General features: G+C 41.2%; 1 protein-coding gene across 1 annotated transcript in view; it reads left to right on the top strand.

Moving 5' to 3' along the window:
* Nucleotides 1–24,271, top strand: part of CNTNAP5 (contactin associated protein family member 5) — a 777,640-nt gene that overhangs the window by 717,664 nt on the left and 35,705 nt on the right. The window contains exons 18-19 of the mRNA XM_040474651.1: nt 4,428–4,558; nt 12,069–12,156. Of these exons, the coding sequence (XP_040330585.1) occupies nt 4,428–4,558; nt 12,069–12,156 (219 nt within the window). The remainder of the gene's footprint in view (nt 1–4,427; nt 4,559–12,068; nt 12,157–24,271) is intronic.

Raw genomic sequence — 24,271 nt, 5'->3', positions numbered from 1 at the left:
TTTTCCCTTTGTGTCACCATCCACTTTCTGTCCATCCACTCATCCATCTACCCGATCACATGCCTTTGGAGTCAGGGTGGTATAGTGGAAGGAACATATACTTTAAAGTTCTATACTCCTGAATTTGAATCTTCTTCTCCTTCTCCTTATTATTATTATTATTATTATTAATTATTAATTTATGTAGCTGTTTACCTCCCTGAAAATCTATTTCCTAATCTGAGGATTTGATTTAAAAATATCAATATCGTTACTACCGGGTTAAATGTCTAAAACATAGAGGTGTTGGGGCGCCTGGGTGGCGCAGTCGGTTGAGCGTCCGACTTCAGCCAGGTCACGATCTCGCGGTCCGTGAGTTCGAGCCCCGCGTCAGGCTCTGGGCTGATGGCTCGGAGCCTGGAGCCTGTTTCCCATTCTGTGTCTCCCTCTCTCTCTGCCCCTTCCCCGTTCATGCTCTGTCTCTCTCTATCCCAAAAATAAATAAACATTGAAAAAAAATCAATTTAAAAAAAACATAGAGGTGCTTAAGAGCAAGCCAGCATGATCTTGTTTTTGCTTTAAACTGGATCAAAAACTTCTTAATGATAGAACTGTAGCATTGTAACTGTTGTTTATTTAAATTCTGACACACAGTAGGCATTGAAAAATTATTAGTTTATAATTTTGTTGGAGTGGTAATAAAATTCTCCAGAGTGGATACTTTGTTCAACAAATGCTTTCTGGAGACTTAAGGCAGCAAACCCTGCTTTATACTTTGTAGACACAGGGATGAACAAGCAACTATCTCTCCTACAGGACCTTAATAAATTCAAGGAGAAAGGCAAAATAATCATGATAAATTGAGTTTGTTTGTTTGTTCGTTTGTTTTATTAAAAGTGAGCACAGTGGCAATATAGTAAAATATTTTATCAGTCTTAGGAGTGAGTAGAGACCTGGGTCACCTGAGATGGATTTTGATGAATTAAGAGGAGCTTACCAGGCAGATAAGGAGTTAGGGGTATGATTCCAACTACAGGAAAAGAAAAACACACAGAGGTAAGAAGGAGCATTATTTGGGGAGATGCTGAGTGTTCAGGTATGATTCAGATGTGAGTAATATATAGGTGATAAAGTTGGAAGGTAAAAATAAAAGGCTTTGTATGTCAGGCCAATAAGCTGAAATACATCATATAGAATTAAGGAGGCTTGGATTTTTTTTTAATTATTCATCACTTCCATATAATACCCAGCGCTCATCATAACAGGTGCCCTCCTTAATACTCATCATCTATTTAGCCCACCCCCCACCCACCTCCCTCTGACAACCCTTAGTTTATTTGGCTTGGAATTTTTTTTTTTTTTAGTTCTAGAGTCACATAGCAAAATATGCACTATTCCCACTCATGGCTGTGTGGAAGACAGAGAAGGAAGAATGGGAAAGTGGGAACCAGTAAAATAAAAGAAAAAGAAATAATGTTTTTGAATAACTGAGATGCAAGCATCATAACCCAAAGGCTTGGCTCAAGGCATTCAACTAGAAATTTTTTTGGATTTTACAGGTTTGAGTTTCCACTTCATATTTATTCTATTTTTATGAGAAGGAAATTGTCAAGCAGGATATGAATAATAAAATGTCTTGCTAAATGGTATATGGTATCCTTTGTTGAGTATTGGGAAGCTTTGAAAATAGGCCCAACAGAGAGACACAGGGAGAAGGTCATGTGAAGATAAAGGACATCAGAGTGACGCATCTACAAGCCAAGGATTGCCAGGATTCACAGAAACTAAGAAGAGGCATGGGAGTATCCTAGCCTCGAGCCTTTGAAGAAATATTTTTAACTTCTAGGCTCCAGAACTATTGTCGAGAGAGAATAAAATGTATGTCGTTCAATAAAAAAGAAAGAGGGGGCACCTGGGTAGCTCAGCTGTTTGAGCATCCAACTCTTGATTTCAGCCCAGGTCGTGGTCCCAGGACGGTGGCATTGAACCCTGCATTGGACTCCACACTGAGCATGGAGCCTGCTTAAGATTTTCTCTCTCCCTCTGCCTCTCTCTCTCTCTGTCTCAAATAAAAAATAAAAAGGAAAGTAAGAAAATAGGTCCAACATCTCCCAAGGAGAGCATGGCTTCTCTCTCCTCAGCCAATTACATCCACATAGATATGTACAGAGCATCTGGCATTGGTCAACTTAATGTCTATACAAATCCAACAGTAAGCTTATCAAACCTATGGGTCTATGGGTATTTGAAGTGTGGGATCCCAATGGTCAGGACTGCAGAGAAAGAGTGTTCTATGGGCTGTGTCTTATGGGATACAGAGGACTGATACAAAGCTGTCCAGAATAGATGTGACCAAATCCTGGTACGCCGAGTTGTTACTTTGTAGAGGCTTTCCACTACACTCCTGGAAAACCGAAGAGTTCTGCTGGCCAACATGAGGTTGTGGGTTGAAGGTGGGTGGAGTGGGAGAGGACAGTGGCAGCAGCAGCCTAGAGACAGCTTCCCATTCCTACTTCAGCTCAAGAAGCTCCGTATTTTTTTGTTTTCTATACTAGCGTTCACTATCATTTGAATGCAGTGTTCTAATTTGAAACCAATTTGAAAACGACTGGACTAGGCATATAAAGCAAATCCAGATGTGTGGGAAAGAAATAGAACCCTAAATACTAACAAGAGACAGAAGGTTCAAGACAGATGGTGGGAATTCAAACCTGAATGAATTCCCTAAAACATCAGAGACTCTGATGCAGAAGGATAAACTAGTGCAGACATTACTACATTCTAGAGGAGGCCTTCAAGAATTATCTAATTCCTTAGGCATGCAACTCTTCTATTCTCCAGATGTTCTCCCAACTCCAAGTCAAGAAATACCAGGGCAAAACAATTTCTAAGAAAAATGCTTTGGTCTCTGGACCTACTGAGAATAAGTACAACCTAAATTTGTACTATTTCAGGGAAGTGATTCCTTTAGATGTAAAAAGTTTCAAGATCCCACTGAATTTTTTGACCTTCCTCCCTCCCTCCCTCCCTCTCTTCCTTCATTCGTTCATTCGTTCCTTCCTTCCTTCCTTCCTTTCTTCCTTCCTTCTTTCCTTCTTTCAAAATTTACTGATTATTTACCATATGCCAGGCACTGGGAAAGTAAGATATGTGCAGATCATCAAGGGGTTTATAGATTTGTAAGAGAGACAGGTAAGAGATAGATAATACAACTCAGTACCTGTTAGAATAGAGATGAACACAGGGCCTATAGGAGCAGAAGAAGGCATTGATTCCATCAAAACTCCTAAGAGGATGAGATGAATATTTGCATGGCTCTGGAAGAACTTGTTGAGGTATTTTAGATATAAACTGGAATGTTGGGGAAGCTTCAGGATACTTTGATAGACAGAGTCACTATGAGATTATTGACATCTAAGGTGGATGGTTGTGAGGCAGGTGTTGGAAAAGATGTATAAAATAGAAGCTATGTTTAAAATGGACAAATGCATCCAGAATATGTATGCAGAATCTGTACATGCATATGTATTACCCAGACAATGGGATGGTAAGAGTCCAAATGCCCTCAAGGAATGTGGTATTCACCATCATACCTGACACAGAATTATCTGTCACATGCTGATTTAGTTTATGGGGTTGAATTCAAGATGAAAACACCAGGAGTCTGGAAGGACATGCCACCCAACACCCCGCAGGTGCACAAGGTGGGCACTTCCCTACCGGAGCCTGGCTGTGGCCCTGTGTCTACACTGCACTACCACTCCTGCTCAACTCCTCTCAGCACCAAATATGCTACTGTTAGAGAACTATTATTCATGTTTAAGGGATAAAAAAGTAAACAGTAATAGTTGAACAGTAATATTTGGAAATATCCAATGGTCAGAGCTAAAAGGAGAGAGCAAACCAAGAAATCCAGCATTAGCTTGTAGACTTTGTGATATTGGTGGACTCTGTTGGGTAATGCTTTCATAGGCCAAACTTTTTCTTCTATTCTGGCTTAGATTATTTTACAGTCTGATTTCATATCATGTATTCTGAAATTTCATGAAGGCAATTATGAAGAAAAGGAATTATAGGAAGTAGTAGGAGTTGAAGAGAGAATAGAAAATGAATCCCTGCTATTAAAGTTTTCACAGCCCAATTACAGAATAGACTTGTGACTGTTTTATTTTCCAACCTGGCATTGTGGTTTCTATACACACACACACACACACACACACACACACACACACAAATGCACACAAATTTTGCACCTATACTCTGGATTTTCCATGTGGACCCAGATGTTATAGTAATAGCATATGTAATGCCTTTTAAAAATTTGAATAATGAAAAGATTGAGACATAGGTCCCTAGAAAACAGTAATGATCAACTAAAAGACAATCTGATCATATTTTTTCATTTTATGGGTCCTATTTTTAATTATAATTTCTAATTTTTTTTCAAGGAAGCTTACAGGTTCGCTATCAGCTAAGCAAGGAAGAGACCCATGTTTTCAATATGGATGCAGAGAATTTTGCCAACCGAAGGTTGCACCATTTGAAGATTAACCGGGAGGGAAGAGAGCTTACCATTCAGGTACCTTACTTCTCTTCTCATTCAGCCAAATATGTTTTGGCTGTTCAATAAAATATTCTGTGCTTCTACCCTGAGCTAAGTGTGAAGCCAAGTCCTGGGGATAGATATCAACCACACTTGGCTCAGCCTTGGACAAACTAGACAAAAGTGAACTACGGTGAGCTCCCCCCCTCCTACCAGCATCCACATCACCTGAGTTCTTGCTACAAATGCAAATTCTTGGGCATTACATCAGATCTACTTAATCAGAAATGTTTTTGCAGGGGAGGTAGCAGGTGATTCTGAAGCCTAATCAGGTTTGATAACCCTGAACTTGAGTATAAGAGGAAGATGCACAGCTGAAGAGGAATCACAAGAGACTGACAAGGGCTGGGATAGAAGTGTGTACAGGTGCTTTGGGAGCATGGAAGAGAACACTGATCTCTTCTGGATAGAAGTACCTGTTTCTTAGAGAAAGTTACTCCTAACTCTAGTTAGTTTAGAAGGCGAGGAGGAGTTGTCTAAGTGGAGAAGAGAGAAGGAGGTGGTCATGTGGTGGGTCCACGTGAGCATCGGCAGAGACGTCCAGAAGAGCACAGCATGTGGCAGGCACTCTGGAATTCCTGGGGTCTCATTATAAAGGGCAGCAAGAAGGGGAGGGAACATCACAACAGAGAACATGCAGAGTCCAGATCATCCTGTTCAGAATCGTGTCCTCAGGTGAGCCTTTCCATCTGCCCAGCAATCCCCCTTTATTGTTTTAATCCATCACTCTCTTGATCTCCTAGATGACAATTTTAAAACCTCCTTCTGTCTCCTTATACCCCAACAGTTACAACCCCATCTTCCCTTGTGCAAGATGACTTTCTTTTCTTCTTTCTTGTGAGAAATGTAGCATCCAGAAGAGAATACCCCCGTACACTCTCTCCACCCTATTTACCCACCTCCTGCATAGGTGTCCAGGCACTCTATCTCCCTCATGTGGGTGAATATGAGCAAGCAATGATTCTAGCTCATGCCAGACCCACCACCTGTGGGCCAGGTGTCAGACCCCACTCAAGAACATCACTCCAGCCTTCATATCTTCCCCGCCCTTGTCAACATTTCCCCGTTCTGTTGGATGGCTCCTCAAAACATAAACATGCAAAGATTGCTTGCATTAAGAACATAATTACAATAATAAATAAAATAATAATTTGCATACAACATGATAAGAAAAAACGCTCTCGAGGTCGAGGGAGGAAACCTCTGTCTTCTCTGACTTCATATACTGCTCCGTTTCCTCTTTCAGTCTATTGCCCATGTCCTTGGAAATGTCTACCTCCTTGGTCTTCTGAGTTTCCCTTCCTTTTTCTTAAACCTACATCACAGAAGGATTTTTCCCTGTGCTGGAGTCAAATTATACTTCTCAAGACACCAATGGTCGTACAGAATCCAGCGATCTTTTCCTGACTTGGCTTCTCGTTGGCATTTGACATGGCAATTGCCTCTGATCTTGACACGCATTCTTATTTGGCTTGTAGGACACAGCTTTCACCTGCTGTTTCTACTGCATCTGCTGGTTGCTCCTTCTTTTCTCTTTGTTTGCCCTCCCATCATCATTCAAACTGGAACATCACAGGACTCATTTTCATACTCCTCTTCTTTTCTGTCTACGCTCATTTCATGTCTAATTTCATTCAAATGCGCTGGGATGCTGATGAATTAATTCCAAAGGTGTATCTAGCTCTAAACCTTTCCCTGAATTCCAGATCTAGCACTGCCTGCTTGGCTATCTATTTGAGTGTCTATTGTGCATCTTGAACATTACATATTCCACACTAAGTTTCTGGGAATCTTACCCCAAACACTCACCACCCCCATAATCTTCCCCATCTCAGTCCGTGGCAGCTCCATGCTTGCAGTTTCCCAGTCTAAACATTATGGTGTCATCTCAGATATCTCTTCTCTCACATGCCACATCATGTTGATCAACAGCGTCTACCCTGCCCCAGCTACTCTCATCTCTTCCTTGGATTATTAGAGTTTACAGTTGCATCTTAATTGACAGATAGGCCCTTGCTTCACTTTTTGTTCCCCTGCAAGCTTTTCTCAACACAGTGGCCAAAGAGTTTGTATTAAAACTTTAGTCTTAGGCGCCTGGGTGGCTCAGTCAGTTGAACATTTGACTTCGGCTCAGGTCATGATCTTGCAATTCGTGAGTTCAAGCCCCGCGTCAGACTCTGTGCTGACAGCTCAGAGCTTGGATGGAGCCTGCTTCGGATTCTGTGTCTCCCTCTTTCTCTGCCCCTCCCCTGCTCATGCTCTGTCTCTGTCTCTGTCAAAAATAAATAAACATTAAAAAAATTTTTTAAAAACTATTCTTTTTTTTTCTTTTTTTTTTTTAATTTTTTTTTCAACGTTTATTTATTTTTGGGACAGAGAGAGACAGAGCATGAATGGGGGAGGAGCAGAGAGAGAGGGAGACACAGAATCGGAAACAGGCTCCAGGCTCTGAGCCATCAGCCCAGAGCCTGATGCGGGGCTCGAACTCACGGACCACGAGATCGTGACCTGGCTGAAGTCAGACACTTAACCGACTGCACCACCCAGGCGCTCCAAAACTATTCTTAATGATGCCATTTTTGATCACCTTATTTAATATGGACAACCTAGCCCCTTGACTTCTATCCTGCAGTGCTTGAACACTATCTAACATTCAGCATGATTTATTTATCTAATTTTTTGTCCTCTCTCTCTCCCCTAGAGGACAGGGATTTTTCTCTCTTTTCATTACCATAGAACTCCCACTTTGTCAAGCAGGTGCTCAATAAATATTTATAAATGAAATGAATGAATTCCATAGGGTTTAATGTACTATGTGGGGGAGATCAAATTGACCCTGTGAAGAAGGTTTCCCATAGGATTTTAGTCATGGAATGTAGCATGGTTAGATTTTCATTTTCAGGGGGTTCACTGTGGTCACTGCATGGAAATATACATTTGATTATGAGATAGAGACCAGCCAGAAAGAGATTATGAGGGCCTCAATTAGTGCAGTGGGCAGAACCACAGAGATAAAGATGTGAAAAATAACATCAGTAGCATTGTGTGCCCTTTTGGGTGTGGGCTATGGGAGAAGTCAAGTTTGACTATTAGTTTGCTTGATTGAGTAGAAGTTCAGGAATAATTGTCAAATATATGGTATGAAAACAATCCTTGAGTGATTATAATTTAATGAGTTTACCTTTAGAATTTATTCTTGAAATAGGGGGATACATCTTTGGAGAAAGTTCGGGCTGAGGCAAGATTGGAGGATCAAATGGATGGGAATAAAGATTTCTTGTGTGAATATCTTGACTGGGGTCCTGATGGAACATACGGGCACATTCTGGTGGGCATGTGTATATATGATTCCTTTTTCCTTTCTTTTTTTATATTTCCTGTATTTCTTTCCACAAATGAAAGATGCAGACAGGTCAGTGGGAGGACAATAGAAGGTATTTCCTTCTCTTCTCCATCAAGAGGATCTCTACCAATCAGTTTAACAATCAACAATAAGCATGTATTGGTTGATAACATATGGTTCCCAACACACTGAGGAAGCAGAAAAAAACTAGAGCTAGACTTTTTTTGAACTTGGACTCAGTTTATTGATGCAGGAACACAACACACCTGCCTCTCGGTCACCCCCACCCCTCTTGCCCTAGCTAGATCTCTTCTTCCTCCCTGCGTGGAACTCTTCAGTGAAAACAGAAAAAGGTAGGCTCCTACTGATCACCAGTCCTGCCCTTAGGCCGTGTGGAGCAGGGTGTAGGCCTTACTCAGAACCTGTGAGAGAGAGAGGGCAGGCCGGCATCACCATACTCCACCAAGCAGAGGCATCCTGTACCTAAAAACAGATTCTTCCATGCCCTCCCGGGCCCTGAGTGGCTATTCCTCCTCTTCTCTTTCTTTGTGATGCCAAGAAGGAGGTCATGGGGGCTGGGCCTGAAATTAGGAGCAAGTGTTCCTGGTGATGATTTGAGAATTATAATTTGGCTAGTGTTTTTTTAAGGTATAGGTGCCCACCAGCATGTCCTGGCAGTGGAGGTGAACTTCAGTGTTCTTATTTAAAATGCATCCATGACATTAAATGGATTAAGCCAGCTTACCAAAATGCCAGCTCAACAAGCTGTAAAGAAGGAGGTGCCAGGCGCTTTTGAAACCCAGTAGTTAGTTCCTTCCTTAGAGAGATGAAAATCTCAAGGTCAAGGCGTCGCTACGGGGAGACAAACTTGAGTGTGAATTCCTGTTCCACCACGTGCATTATGTGATCTTAGACTATAACTCACCTTTCTGAGCTTCAGTCTACTGCTGTACTAAAAAAGAAAAATAAAAACAGGCGGGGGTGGGGTTCAAATGCAACCAAGCTCAGTTTTCATAAAGATTAGATGAAAGTACATAGCTGAAAGACCAAGCATGAAGCCTGGCATGTAAGACGTACTCAGAAAAGGTTGGCTCCATTTTCATCTTTTTCCATCTCACTTAAAACTTGACAAGACCACTGGGTATCCTCAATTCTGAGATCAACAAGGCTCTGTAGTCCAGATGACAAACTTAAGACATCCCGCTGTTTTAAAGGACTACAATGCTTCACCCCTTAGGACCTCACCAATTATAATGAAACACAAACACAATGCTAAACTGTAAAATGCACAAAAGGAAGCCTGATGAAATAATGCATTTCCCACTGAATCCCTCAATGATTCCAATAGCCCATATTATAACTGCTGAGGCCCTAAAATAAGTATCTGTGGGGCACCCCTCTTTTTTACGTGTGTGCTTCTGTCCTATGAGTTGGCTGTTTTTCCAATCGGTGACCCAGCAGCTGAACCAGTACTACTGCTCAGGTGCCCACATCCCATGTCAGGGCTGGAGCCCATCCCCAGCTCTCCATAGTCCACCAGGAGCCCCAGGTATCCTGTGAGCCATCTTCCTTCCTCTCTGAACCTTTACAAATACTCATCTTTTCCGAAAAACCCCTTTGATTGTCATTCACCGCCTCTCCTTCATTAGTCACCTGGTTTAAGTGCTAACCACCAAGTAAGTTCCCCAAAACAGAACAGCAGGATAGGGAGGACTCACGTACTTGACCAGTGAGCTCTCCCATGTGTGACATCTGGGGATGGGCCTGTCAAGGTTTAGGGACAACTTGCATGGGAAGCTGACCCTGGGGAGCCCGGGGAGGAGGTGAGGGGCAGAAGCAAGGGCAATCTCAGCTCCACCTTCAGTGCTACGAATCTTTCCACCCTTCTCCACTCAGCTGGAAATTCCACCCACTTTAACCTCCTCTCCAACCTGGACAAGAGCACATGAGGGGAGGCCCCCTGCACCTGCTGGAGGGGGCAGTTTTAGCCAGTGGAAGAGGCAGGGGAGAGCTCTGAAGTGGGGCAGGAAGAAAACATTCCTAGAGACAAGGACTGAATCTGAACCCATGGGTATTAATCAGACTACGGATGGGGACCGTGAGGACTAAAACCCTATGTTGTACCTAAAGGTGAAGGAGCTTCCAGGCAGTGAGAGACATCCTGGTGCTGTGACCGACTCTGTCCTCATAGCTTCAAGATAGAAAAGGGATCAATACAGGATGTTTATTCATTCACTCAGCAAACCTGTGTTAGGAGATACTTTGCCAGTTTCTCTAGTAGGTCCTACAGAAAACATATATCAGTAAGATATATGAATTCTCAAAGAGGCAACAGTTTATGGAGACAGGGAGGGAGAGAGAAGCAGATCATTATAATGCAGCACTTAAGTTTTTTTAATGTTTATTCATTTTTGAGAGACAGAGATAGAGTGCAAGCAGGGGTGGTGCAGAGAGACAGGGAGACACAGCATCCGAAGCAGGCTCCAGGCTCTGCGCTGTCAGCACAGAGCCCATTGTGGGGCTCGAACTCACCAGCCGTGAAATCATGACCTGAGCCGAAGTCGGACGCTTAACCGACTGAGCCACCCAGGCGCCCCAATATAATGCAGCACTTTAAATGCAAAGTTAGAGGCAGAAAAAACAAGACACCATGAGGACAGAAAAGAGTGTCAACCGATCTAGCCAAGGCATCAAGGAAAGCTTCCTGGAGGAGGTAGCCTCTGGGAGCACTTAGAACAGTGTTTGGCATATAGTAGATATTCAAACATTTGTTGAATGAGTTTTGTAGAAAGCCAGAAATTAAACAGTGATTGTCTACAATCCCTATCTAGAGAGGGATGGACAAGGAAAGCAAACCCCATAGAGAGTGACAGGTGGGCCACATGACAGTGGGACACTGCTTTGTGACACTGTCTGGCCCTGCCCAAGTTATGGATCTCTAGGACATCATCTCCTCAGTCTGTATAACAGGGGTAATAATGCCTATCTCACGGTATTCTAGGGAGGCATGTATTTTGAAAGCTGCTTCAATATGGTGTCTCATACATACCAAGAGTTCAATAAATAGCAAATATGATTCCAGTCTGATTTCACAAATGAAATAGTAATAAAGCATGTAACCATGAGCCACAGTCACAGCCGGTGACTTCTCTCACAGTGGAAACCACCGCAGGACCTAGAGGTTCCTGGAGGAGGGTTCATTTGCGGAGGGATAGTCGTGGCCATGGGATCTGGGAGAATCGAGTACCACCCCTGGGTCAGCTGCTCCCCAAGGGAAGAGCGGGGCTGGGCACACAGCTTGCAGGGGTCTTAGTCTCCTTTTCCTTCCACATGAAACTGTAAGATAAAAAGGATCCTTTGTAGGCACAGCATCATGTGAATGTGCAGTGTAGATCCTGGGAAAACTAGACCAGAAAGGCTGAGAATGTAAGAATGGATGGGTAACATTGCCTCAGAATGAGGGGCAGGGAAGGAGATGGAACTGGATTAGACAAGGAGAGTCCCCTAAAGGATTATGGTGCAAAACAAGTCCTGGAAATCCCAGTGGTGGCTTTTGTTCACCCCTATGAAGCGGGGTTATGAGGTCTTCCTGTTGGTGGTGACCGTTCAGTGAGTCTCTCCTCCCCATGGTCTAACTTTCTGTCACCCTGAAAGATTTGCTGGGCAAAATCCCACAGTCCACACCTGAGTGAGGCCAAGTCAGAATCATTGTAGCAAAGGGAGCAGTGGTGGCCCTAAAGACCAAATGAGGAGAAAGGGGGAATTCGGGAATGAGTGTGGGCTTTCTGTGTAATGGCAGGCGTGCACAGCACGTTCCCAAGAAGGCTTCATTTGTTTCCTTGTTTGCAACAAAGAACTTGGTGAGAAAATTTCAGTGGGAAGATAAATACCTGTCAAAAGCTGTACAGAATTTCCCAGGGAAAAGACTTGTGTGAAGGCCTTTATTTAACCAAGAGGGAAGAAAAAAGTATTTTACGTGTATTGTGGGAGAATTAGCGAGACGTTTCTCATCTCTCCAGAGACAAAAATCCCAAAGAGGGGTCTGCTCAGTGTGTGTTTCCAAACTTTTTGCAGATGGGAGGGCGTTCTGCCCTTTCTGTGCAGACCTCTGCTGATGCACATTTGTCTTCTGTTTTCCTGCAGGTAGATCAGCACCTGCGACTCAGTTACAACTTTTCCCCAGAAGTCGAATTCAGGGCCATACGGTCACTCACCTTGGGCAAAGTCACAGGTTTGTTTTCTCATCTTTTCTCTTCCGGTGGGCTTCATTGAAATAAGTGAAGAAACAAATAATTTCCATCAGGCAGGTTAGTGATTCAAATCTGGAGCCTCTGGCTCACCATAGGTAAGATCTAGAACCGAGATTTCTGGTAGGGCAGTTGCTCAGGCATATGTGGCAGGGTTGGGAGCTGGCATTTATACCTACTTTATGGAATACTGGGTAAGGCAAAGTAACATAGAAATTAAGTAAGATAATGTTTACTTATGTTCTAATTAATTAATTCTCAATGTTTGTTTTTTACTTATATTTTCTTAATGTTTACTTACCAAAATTAAGGATTTGACCTACCCAATTAGTGGATTGCTCAGATGCTCAGTCCCTTTATTAATTCACCAACAACTGAAAGAGGATTGAAATCTCCTCTCATAATGGTGGATTTTCTTTTGTTTTCTACTGGAAATTCTGTGAAATTTCATCTTCTATGCCTTGAGTGTCTTTATGAGGTGCATGTAAGATTGGAATTTTTATAACTTGATGAACATTTTTTTTCATACTGAAGTGGTCTTTTTAACATTAAGTATCTCTCTCTGTGCTTAAATCTACTTTGTCTATTATTAATATAGTGGATTCACTTTTCTTTTAGTTAGTATTTGCATGGCCTGTCCCTTCTCGTGTATTTCCTTTCAATTTTTCTTTCTTTTTTTTTTTCCTTTTTCCTTTTTTTATTAAACTCAAGTATGGTGAACATATAGTATTATGTCCCTTACAGGTGTACATTCAGCAATTCTGTACCTTTCTCCGTGCTCATCACGATAAGCATACTCTTAATTTTCCTTTTACTTTAAGCCTCTGTATGATCTTGTGCAGAACACAAGGCTGAATTTTGTACTTTATCCAATCTGGCCAGCTTTGTGTTATAAATTGGCAAATGTAAGCTTCTCTACATTTTCGTATGGTTGGATTTGTTTCTGCTTCCTTATTTTCTGTTCATTCAACTTTTAAGGCATTTCAAACAGGAATGCATTTAACACCAGAAATGAGTTACTTGCATAATGGCGGCACCCCTTCCATTGTTGGTAGATTCTTGTTGCAGTCTTTTGGAATGACTCATCAGTCGTCCCAAGTGGATTTATGGGAAGCTGCTAACTCTGAGGCCATCACTGATGAGATGCTCGAGTCCAGAGGCCACTGAGGCCCCAGTCCTGGAGTAGTCCTCCCCAGGAGGCAGGAAAAGATCTCTGAAAAGTGATGGTAGAAGACACGGCATGTAACCATGAGTTTGCTTGCCAATAGAAACAGCTGAAAAAGCATAAAAATGACGCCTTTCTCACTGCAGCCTTCCAAATCCATAAACTTATTTAATTTCCAGAGCATAATACGTGTCCAGAAACCCAAATGCAGTTGGGTCTGAGAAATGTCAATTTTAGTCTGCAAAATGGCAGTCAAAGGAGGCGGTCAACACTGACCGACTTCTAGATTGAATTTTGTTGGTTTTTGTTTTCTCATTTCCATCCTACCTCCTGTAATAATAATTATTTTATGTAGATACTTTTTTGATTTACCGAGGCAGTCACTATTTGACTTGTTACTCACTCCTCCAACTTTCTACGTATTAACAGGTTTGATTTCCTTCTTTCTGAAGTACATCCTTATGAATTTATGTTGTAGAAGTGTCCCCTCATCTGATAAAGGACTTTATTTCACCTTTTTTTCTGGGAAGATAATTTTGCTAGACATACAAGTCAATAATGAAGGGCATTTCCCCTCTGTTATTGAAAGAATTATTTAGGTATGTGATGGAGCCAGCTCACACAAGCTCCTAAGAGCTTGTTAGATACATCTTGTGCCCAATTTTGCATTCAGTGATGTTACAGTTCAGGCTGAAATTGGCTAAACTCAGACTGTTCATGGAAATCAGAAATGCTACAGGGCTTCTCTGCTGCTGGGGAGCAAGTTTTAAACCCTTACCAGCACATCCCTGCAGTCTTCTGTCTTTTACTGTTACTGTTGAAAAGGTGGCTGTCAGTCTGTCCCACCTTTGAAAGTGCTCTGACCACCCTGAGCCCCAACACCCACAAGCTACTTTTAAGATGATCTCTTTTATTTTGGTGTTTTGTAGTTTGATTACCTTGCATCTGGGTGTAGATTTATTATTGTTAAGTATCTCATTCGATGTGTTTGTTTCCTGTTTCTATCTGTTAGGTTCTCATGTTATCTGTGTATCTGGTTCATATGTCCTATTTACCCATATATCTATGGGTTAGTTCTTGGAAATTCTCAGCATGTGAAATTGGGCTTCATTCTTATTCTCTCTCTTCAATTATTTTAGACCTGCACTAGATAAGTCTTTGATTTTCTATCTTCATGTTTCTTACTATACTTTTGTAATAAGTATTATTTTTTGTCTATCTTGAATTCTGGGCAGTGTATTCAATTTTATCTTTAAATTCACTAATTCTTTCTTCATCTCTCCCTAATATATCATTAAACCCATTCAATGAAACATTTTTCATAAATTATGTCTTTATTTCAAAAAATAATGTTTTGTTCTTTTTCAAACATATCTGTTTATTTAGTTTGTTGTTCTCACTCTTTTTTTTGTTCCTATATTTTTATGTCTTTAATTATTATGTTAATAACTATTGAACATAGCTCTGTTCAATAGCCAACACACACACACACACACACACACACACACACACACACACACATATATTTTTTGCCTCTGGCAATCCCAATATCTGAAGTATGTAGGGGTCTAAATCTGTAATTGTTTTCCTATTTTTTTCATATGATTCCTGTTCTCTCATGTGTGTGTGCACGTGCATGCACATTTTGTTGAAATTAATGTGTTGGAACCTTGATCAAAAATTGGGAAGCTTTCGTCCAGGCAAGATTTGTACTTTCTTCTGCCAGGTGCCAGGAGGTGCTACCAATTTAGGATTATTTCAAGTTCTCCCTTTTTTTTTTTTTTTCCAAAAAGAGAGTGACTATAAATTTGAGCTGCAGGCCTGAATGGGAGCAAGCCTGTGACTGAAGTATCAGCAGAAATGCTGCTCCTGTTAATATCATAGTAGGTCATGCTACTGTTACTTTTGTTGCTTATTTTTCAATTGAGAGCCACAGTAGAAATGGGAAGGTTTTATGTGTATTCCCTTTGCTGTGAGGTGATATTCTTTTCTAGTCTACTTGTCACTAAAGCTTCATGTGAGAGTCTCAGGTTCAATGTCTTCACGTGGCAAAGGCTCAAAGCTTAGATTTCTGTTCTTCTCCGGGATGGTGCAGGTATTTTCCCATGATACAACCCAAATGTTGGTTTATAGCTCACCAACTTGGTTGTGTCCTCCCATCCCCCCAAAACTTAGGATTCTTCTTTGTTCCCCAAGCTCAGTGACATAGTAAAGGTATGTTTGTTGGTATTAATGAAGCAGAATTACTTTTTAGAATATCTAGTATGCTACATGTTCTAAGCTCCATAAATGTATCTAGAGTCATATAATCCTCACTGCAAACAAATAAGAAGAACCTTGGGAGGAAAGAGAATTAGAGCTGAATGATGACAAAACTCAAGTTGTTTTTCATAGCACCTGATTTGTGCAGTGGAAACTCTAGAAACACCCACGTGTTTAAACAGCATCCCCTCATTAATCTTGTCACCATGTAGGATGTTCCTGTGGTCTTCCTGTCTTTTGAATTAAACCTGTAATACATAAGACTAAAAAGGTGAAACTTCAAATAAAGGTACTAAATCATTGAGGGATACTTTCTCATTTTATTTTGGATACTTTGTGAGGAAAGATTGGAAAGAGCTTGGTTACGGTTGAAAAATAATACTCAGTAAAGTGTCTTCATTGTGCTAAGTGTTGGACACTCCTGCCTTCTGGTCTCTCTCCCCATCCAAATTGCTATGACAGACAGGACTCCCATTTAACTTCAATGCTTCTGGCCTATGAGAAGTCTCTAGTTGGTGGTGAGGGAGAGGATGTGAACATAAACTTCATCATTAAGGACACTAATTGTGGCTACTCTTTGGAATTAAGGCTAATGCATCAGAAAGAGCATGGTGCAGGGATAGAGGGTTTGGGTAGAGATGGTGTGGAAATGGGTAAGTGACATTGATGACAAATGAAACCCTACTCCACAGTTTTAGAAGAGCCTGGCACTCTGTTGGACATTTTCAACTCTAAAGCAAAGATGTGCAAGCATTTTTCAGAGTAGATACCCAGAGCAAACAAGGTAATAAATCTATTGCCTCAGTTTTCTTTAGTGCCACTAATAGCATTCCATTGTGATACAAGAACAAGTTTGTTTGTTGTTGTTGTTGTTGTTGTTGTTGTTTTCATTTTCTTTCTGTAAGAGGAAGGACCAATTGACCATTCTAGAGGATAATGATTTAGTACATAATCTGTACCAACCGTGGTGCTCCATGGTATGTGCTATATTTATACCATGATGAGTAAAACACTTTCCTGAGAATTCCTGTGATGCAAGAACTAGTCCATGAAAATAACAGATATAATTGTTGACGTTAAAACCTGCATCACAGGCGCTCACCTCTGGGAAGTCATGGAATGTTGCTAGGTTTATGCCTCGGTTTACTGACACCGTTGGACTTTTAAGGGAGACCTTTTTTTAGCTTGGGTACTATTGCATCAATGGGTTTAAGAGAAATTAACATTAAAAAAGGAAAAACAAGTGTGTATTTAAACACCTCATCCTTTTGGACAGTATCATCTCATTCTGGAAAATAGCTTCATTCTTTAGAAAATATAGAAATGCTTTCTTGAGGTTCAAATAGTGTGACTTATCTCTGTACTTCTAAGTCTCTCTGCAACTTGGCCTGGGCATGAGAGTGTGGACATTCAGACAGATTTAGGAATTCAAAAACCTTTACCCTTCTCGGGGCATCTGGGTGATTCACTTGATTAAGCATCTGACTTCAGCTCAGCTTATGATCTTGTGGTTCCTGGGTTCAAGCCCCACATCAGGCTCTGTGCTGACAGCTCGGAGCCTGGACCCTGCTTCAGATTCTGTCTCCCTCTCTCTGCCTCTCCCCTGCTTGTGCTCTGTCTCTCTCTGTCTCTCAAATATAAACAAACATTATTTTTTTAAAAATATCTTTACACTTCTAAGAGAAACTGTCTGTTTTGGTTTTGGTTTTGTTTTAATTATTTTTTTTTTCTGGTCCAGGTTTCCCCAAATTTGCTGTACCAGGATATGTCATTAAATTGGATTGTAACATTTAAAAAAACTATTTTGGGTACAAGTAATAATTAAGGAACTGTAATTATTATTTACCTCTTTAAAAAGTCTTTTTTATTTTATTTTATTTTATTTTATTTTATTTTAGCTCATCTTATTTTATTTTATTTTAGAGAGAGAGTGAGCAGGGACTAGGGGAAGAGGGAGAGGAAGAATCCTAAGCAGGCTCTATGCTCAGTGCAGAACCAGGCACAGGGCTCAATCCTACAACCCTGGGATAATGACCTGAGCTGAAATCAAGAGTGAGATGCTCAACTGCCTGAACCACCCAGGTGCCCCCTGAGAAAAGCCGCCTTCACTGCACTCCAGATTTAGGAAGTAGCTCCTTTTTAAGATATGGAAAAATGTGAAAGTTTAAGTGGAAAGAAATCAAAGCACTGCCTTTAAACTGTAGCCACCAGATTCTGCATAGATAATAATAGATTTGCACTCAGGACACGCTTATAGGATTGTTTGTTTATGCAGACAGCGTTTGCTAATACCCTGCCTATTTGCCGATTTCGAAGCACAAAGCTCACACCTGGCAGAGACATTATTCTTGTGCTCTAATGCCTGTTTGCCCACCTAGCTTCAAAGTTCACTTGGTCCTAAGAAGCCATATAGAAATTGAAAGAATTCCTTCTTAACCTGCATAAAACTGAGCTAATCTGGAAATTGCAGGGCTAGCTGTGAGCACCTACAGATGCTTTTAGTCTATTAAAATGAAGTGGGTTTTGATTGTGTCTATAGAGCAGGGTTCTTGACGTCATCCAAATCCCTCACTTTTGATCTTTAAGCCTACCGTGTGTCTTCTGCAACATCAGACCATTGTTGAATGAATGCCCTGCTTGGTGTTACGGTAAATTTCTCTCAAGCATATTGTAGAAGTGCATTATGGCTGCCATTTTTAGAAAGGAAAGCAGAATTTATGCATATAAATGAAAGGTGGGTGCTTCAAAGAACTCATTTTGGAAGACTGCATACACCTTCATTTTGTTTTGATTTCGTACAGTTGGGGCTCCTTATGACTCATCTGGTATAGTTGATATTAAAGTGAGAATCCAAATTAACAAAGTAAGAAGCTCAGCTTTTTAGGGACAAAGTGACATGTGTTTGGTCCTGTAATTGCCATCATGTGACCGTGGGGGAGTTTTCCAATCTGTCTCCTGTGCCTCATCTGTAAAATGAGGCTGATGATACTTGATTCATTGAATTCACAGAGCTGTGTACGGATTATGCGAGACCCTGTATACAAAGCATTTGGCATTTAGCACACACTCAATAAATGTTGGTTTAAGCAGTTTAAGATTGTGGCAACATAAAGGACTGATGTTTTGTTCTGTTTTAAGACTCTGGAAAGGCAACTATAAAGGTAACTTCCTAAAAGGCACACAGACATGTTCTGAGTGAGCAGTTCTGAACCATGGTGTTGGCTGAAGATATGAGTGTCACTCACTATCGGTTAGGGCCGTTCAAGGGCAAGTTGAGTTCATACCAGCCTAAGCGGCGGTGACAGTGGAGAATATAATAGTTGGTAAAAATGGAGGGTTCTGAGTGTAGGCTTTGCTTCAGGCACAGCTGGATTCAGAAGCTCAGATGTGACCGTGATTCAGTCTTTGTCACTCTATGTTTCTGGATCCACTTTTGACTCTGGTTACATTTCTCTGGGGCTTCATTCTCAGGCATAATTTCAAGAGGAACAAAGGTAGACTCAGCAACCCTGGGCTCAAATACTACCATTTCAGCTCCTCTGGTAGAAAGAAAGCCTTTGATTTCTACAATTTCCAAAGAAAGTCCTGGATTGAATCTCAAAGGATCAATTTGTGTCAGGTGACCATCCCAGATGACTACAATGTCCAAGTCACTAGAATACACCGAGTGGCCGTTCCTGAATACAAAGCAGTCCACTATGGCCCTAGAGGGGGTGAAGGGGTCAACACAGTATTAACCACATTTGCTGAGAATAGGGAAATGGTGTCTTCTCAAAAGGAGGCCGAGGTACTCTTCCCAGAACGCGTGATGGAATGTGAGGAGGAAAAATCAACAATAATTGAATAATGCCTCTGCCTTTTTCATAGGTGCTTTCTGCTTTGTGGAAGCAGGAGAGAGGAGATTCAGTTACACAGGAAGGGCTAGAAGTTGCACACGATTTGGGTAACTGTATGGTGCTTGTGGGCATTGACAGTCCTAATGCGTCACAACAGAAAAGGTATTAATTGAGAGAGATGCTCTTTTAAGACATGCATGTTACCAGGAGGTGGGGGGGCTCAGTAGGTTCTGCGTCCCACTTTGGCGCAGGTCATGATCTCGTGGTTTGTGACTTCAAGCCCCATGTTGAGCTCTGTGCTTCAGCACAGAGCCTGCTTTGGATCCTCTGTCCCCATCTCTCTTTGTGCCTCCCTACTGGTTCTCTCTCCTCTCTCAAATACATACATACATACATACATACATACATACATACATACATAAAAACATTTAAAAAGGAAATGCATGCATGTTACCTTCCTTGGGACAAGTTTATAGCTTCCCAAGAGACTCCTTTGAGGAAGTATTCACTTTGAAGCAAGTATTCATTCCATTCACTAATTCATTCATTCATTCTGAAAGCATAGGTTTCTTAAATGTTTACTTAGTGTCTGTTCATTCCTAGTTCCTCAGTGAATAGAAAGATTGCAAACCACAATCCTTTTCTGACTTCTGAGAATGTGTATCATTGTCTCAGACTGCATCCAGAAATTTCTTTAAGTGATAGTGTTTCTCTGAGTCATAAGATATTTCAGATTCATTAACTTATCTGATCTCACGAAGTGACTGATGTGCTTTCAAGCATCCCGAAACATCAGATGGCAGTAATCATACCAATTTCTTAAATATGCACACCGTATCTTTTGTATTTTCAAGATAGCCAATATTGAACTGCAACTTGGCTATATAGAATTGGCTACTGTTTCTTTTAAAAACAATGGATGGCCTTTATTCCCCATAGAGAATTTCCACAGATGATTTCATTTCACCTCATGCAAAAGGAATGTGCGTTATCTTCTGATTTGAAATGCAATTTTATTTTGTGTTTGAAATGAATCCATGATAAGAACCCAGACCTACTCCGTGCTCTGTGCTGCTCTGCAAAAAGTCAAGTCTTTTTCTTGTAAGAGCAAAAATTCACTTTGAACCACATGCCCCTTTGTTACTCGTTCAATGCGATTGCTTGCTCTGTCTAAACTAGTAGGTAATAAATGAATGAAAGGAAGGTATTTGAGATACATTGTTTCCAAAAGTAGACCTTCCTCAGCTCCCAGGAGCTGTTTCTAATCTATTTGAAAGAGGGGTGGCCCTTTCAAGGAAGTACCTTTGCCTAGCTTTGTTAGCAAAGCATGTTTCCTGGAGTCTACCAGAAGCCTCCTGACATGATTGTTATTAATAAAAGTTCAGACAATTTTTATCATACAAAACTGAGCGTTGTTATGGACCATGCAGTTTACTAGGCCATATAGATACTCCAATCAAATTAACAGACTCTCCCTGTTATAAAGTTCCCTCTTACTTTAAAACTCTTCCTCTTGCGGGGCGACTGGGTGGTTCAGTCGGTTAAGCATCCGACTTTGGCTTAGGTCATGATCTCATGGTTCATGGGTTCGAGTCCTGCATCAGGCTCTGTGCTGACAGCTTAGAGCCTGGAGCCTGCTTCGGATTCTGTGTCTCCCTCTGTCTGTGTTCCTCCCCTACCCGCTCTCTGTCTCTCTTTCAAAAATAAATAAACATTAAAAAACTTAAAAGAAATTCTTCCTCTTGCAAAGGAAAGTCCTCAGAGTGATCTTGGTTTTATTAAAGTTTTCAAGGGTTCAGAGTGTCTCTTTTAGATTATGGTAAATACTACATTTTCCTCACTAATCAATAATATACTAATTAATAATATACTAATTAATAATTATTTTTATAATTAATAATATACTTCTCTGTGCTCGATCTCAGTTCTTATGTTAACTCATTTTTTTTTTCCTCACAGCAACTCAAGAAGGTTGAGTTTGCTGTTTTACAGATGAGACTAAGTCGCAGAGGTTAAGCAACTTGCCCCATATCACAAACTTAACAAGTGGCAGACCTGGTATTTAAAGTCAGACCCTGTGAGTCCAGATTTCACGCTCCCAATCGGTCCTTCCATATTTTGGGTTTTAAGGAATGACATGAGATATTCCAGACAGTGTACATATCTTCTTCTTTTTTTTTTTTTTTTTTCTGTTAAGGACTCTTGAATTCAAGCCTCACATCTTTAGGTGTTGTGGGCTTAAAAGCAGAATGTAGGGGCAGGTTTTAATCATGGCAACAGAGTAGCATATTTATCATAAGTCAGGCTTTGGGATCAGCCTTGGGTTCCAGGCACGATTCGGTGCTGACTCACTGACCTGTGCAAATTACTTAACTTTCTCAGCTTTACTTTTCTCAATTAGAGATAGGCATGTATTATGATTATACTGCCTGTTCCTATTTGAAAGATTAGGTTATAATGAAGATAAAGTGACTAGCGTGATGCTGACATAAAAAAGGTCAATAAATGTTTGCAATAATAGTAGTGATGATGACGATGATGATGATATAAGAGGCCGTGTTATCCAAACCGACACCTTTTCTCTTGAAAAATGGCTCCAGACTCTAATGTCATCCAGAGACATAAAAGAGACGTTAAAGAGATCTTCCAGGGAAGAGGGAAGTGTAACAAGGCTTGCATTTCAGTCTTCCTGCAGGCGGGCGGAGGGGCGGGGGGGAATCAATGAATATGGTATTCTATAACCTTGACTCTCGTTGATGCTTGGTAAATAGCCAGTTCTTAGTTTCTGATGAATTCATCTTAAAAGAATTAAGAGTTAAACCCAGCCAAACCTACCTGATAGTATTCACATTTACATTCTCAGCAGTTGAGCTGAATTAGTGGATCCACTATGCTTAAAAGTTTGGGATCCAGTCTGATCGTTCAAAAGGTTGTCGCCATCTCCATCCCTCTCCCGTTCGCAGTATGGGGGGGTCATGAAGTTCCCAAGACGGGTCTTGATGGTTTTACTTCCTTGCTACTCTATCAGGAGGCACATATTAGGTGTTCCTTGAAGGACAAACAATGGATGATATGTATTAGTTGTATGGGCTCAGTGCCTTACTGCTCAATATGCCGTAGCTTGATCTTGGAGGGGGATCTGCAGCCTCCCTTTACACTCTGTTTCTTCCTTACAGTGGTGCCTTGCCATGAGGTGGAAAATTAACAGGTTTGGAATCAGACAGCATGGGGCTTAAGTCCTGTAAGAGTCACTTATTAGCTGTGTCGCTACTAACTGCACCTCTCTGAGCCCGGTTTCCTCATCTGTAAAGTAGTAGTAATGCTTGCTGTATTGACTTGTGATGAAGATAAGAGGGAATGTGTGTAAAGGGTCTGGCATATGGTGGTATTTGAAAACAGCAGCTATTGTTAATAAGATCATACAACCATCCTGCCTATTGATTTTCTTCAGCTGGTATCACTTTTCCTTGCCAATGGCACTGCTATCGACTTGTTTACCCTTGGCCTGGGGGATCTGGGACAATGTTATAAGTGTCAGTGTTGACAGGGTAATGGAGTAATGAACTCTGCAGCAGCCGCTCAGCTACCTCTCCCACACTGCTGGGGCCAGAAGCACGCACTTGGTTAGAAGCTGAAAGAGAAAAGGGCAAACAGACATGCATTAGAATTCTAGATGTTGCCTCCTGGAGAGGAGAGAAAGTCGGGCCACAGGGAGGGTTGTGTGGCCCTGGTTACTCACGTAGTCTCCATGGGTTTTATTTTTGGAAGATGCCATTAAGGATAATAAATGGAGTATTAAAACAGGTTAAAATAGCATGAGGTTCATTTACACTTAGGAGTGATTATGGGCTATCCACCTCTAGGAGAGATTTGCTCTGAATCCCTGCATTTTTTTTCCATTTCACTTCCACAAGGATTATTCCCAACTGATCAGTGTCAGGACTTGACACCTGTAGCTAATACGCCAGTGTTCTCTACCTTAGGTTTGAGGAAGAGTCACATTGCCTGCTTCCCAGGGGGAAGGATAAATAAGTCAATTTTCCACCTAAAAAATGTCTTACGTTGATCCCTTAAAACGAATAACTACCCGTTGGTATCTACCCAAGACTTGGATGTATGCGTTAGCTTTCCTGTCTATTTCCTTGCCTTTTCCAGAATACTTCTATAGAATATAAGCTTTGCACAGGGCATTCCACTCTTAAAATATTAATGTTATATAAATGTTTAGAATTCTAAAGATTACTCCCTAGCATTATTCCCGGGTAATTAATTCAATGCACAGCTTTTGAGCACTTAATCTGTACAAGGCAAGATTTTAAGTGAAACTAAGAATATTTTAAAGAGGGGTAGCCTAGGGATCATTGCTCCTAAAATGATCAAACACAAATCTATGTAGGTAAGATAGTTTTTGCTTTTTTTTAAATGATTACAATATGAGTAATTTTGATAAGTGTCTCGAGGATTCTTCAGGGAGAGACCATTTCCAGCTGGCCTGAAGAGCAGTGTCATAGAAGACACCATCCTGACTCTACCCTTGAAGCACAGAGGTGGTCTCAACAGATGGGATGCATTCTGGGAAGGAGCGGTGTAAAACCAAATAAGGCAGCAGGAAGAAGGCAAAGATGGAGCGCTAGCAACAGGAAGTAGATGTCCGCCCTCCAAGCAGGAAAGGACAAGAGTCTGGACCAGGGGACAGCAATAAGACGGGGGAGCAGGTGCAGGTGACCTTCATGAAGTAGGAATTGGGGCATTTGGGTAATTCACTGGGTAGATGGGTAGAAGTATAAGGTGGACTGGAAAGGAGCACGAGAGTGGGGGGGGGGGGGCACAGTTGTG

This window comes from Herpailurus yagouaroundi, unplaced genomic scaffold (genome assembly GCF_014898765.1).
Source record: "Herpailurus yagouaroundi ecotype Mexico unplaced genomic scaffold, PumYag 140, whole genome shotgun sequence".
Classification (NCBI taxonomy): domain Eukaryota; kingdom Metazoa; phylum Chordata; class Mammalia; order Carnivora; family Felidae; genus Herpailurus; species Herpailurus yagouaroundi.
Note: the sequence above shows the minus strand (reverse complement) of the source record. Positions and strands in the feature narration are given on the sequence as shown.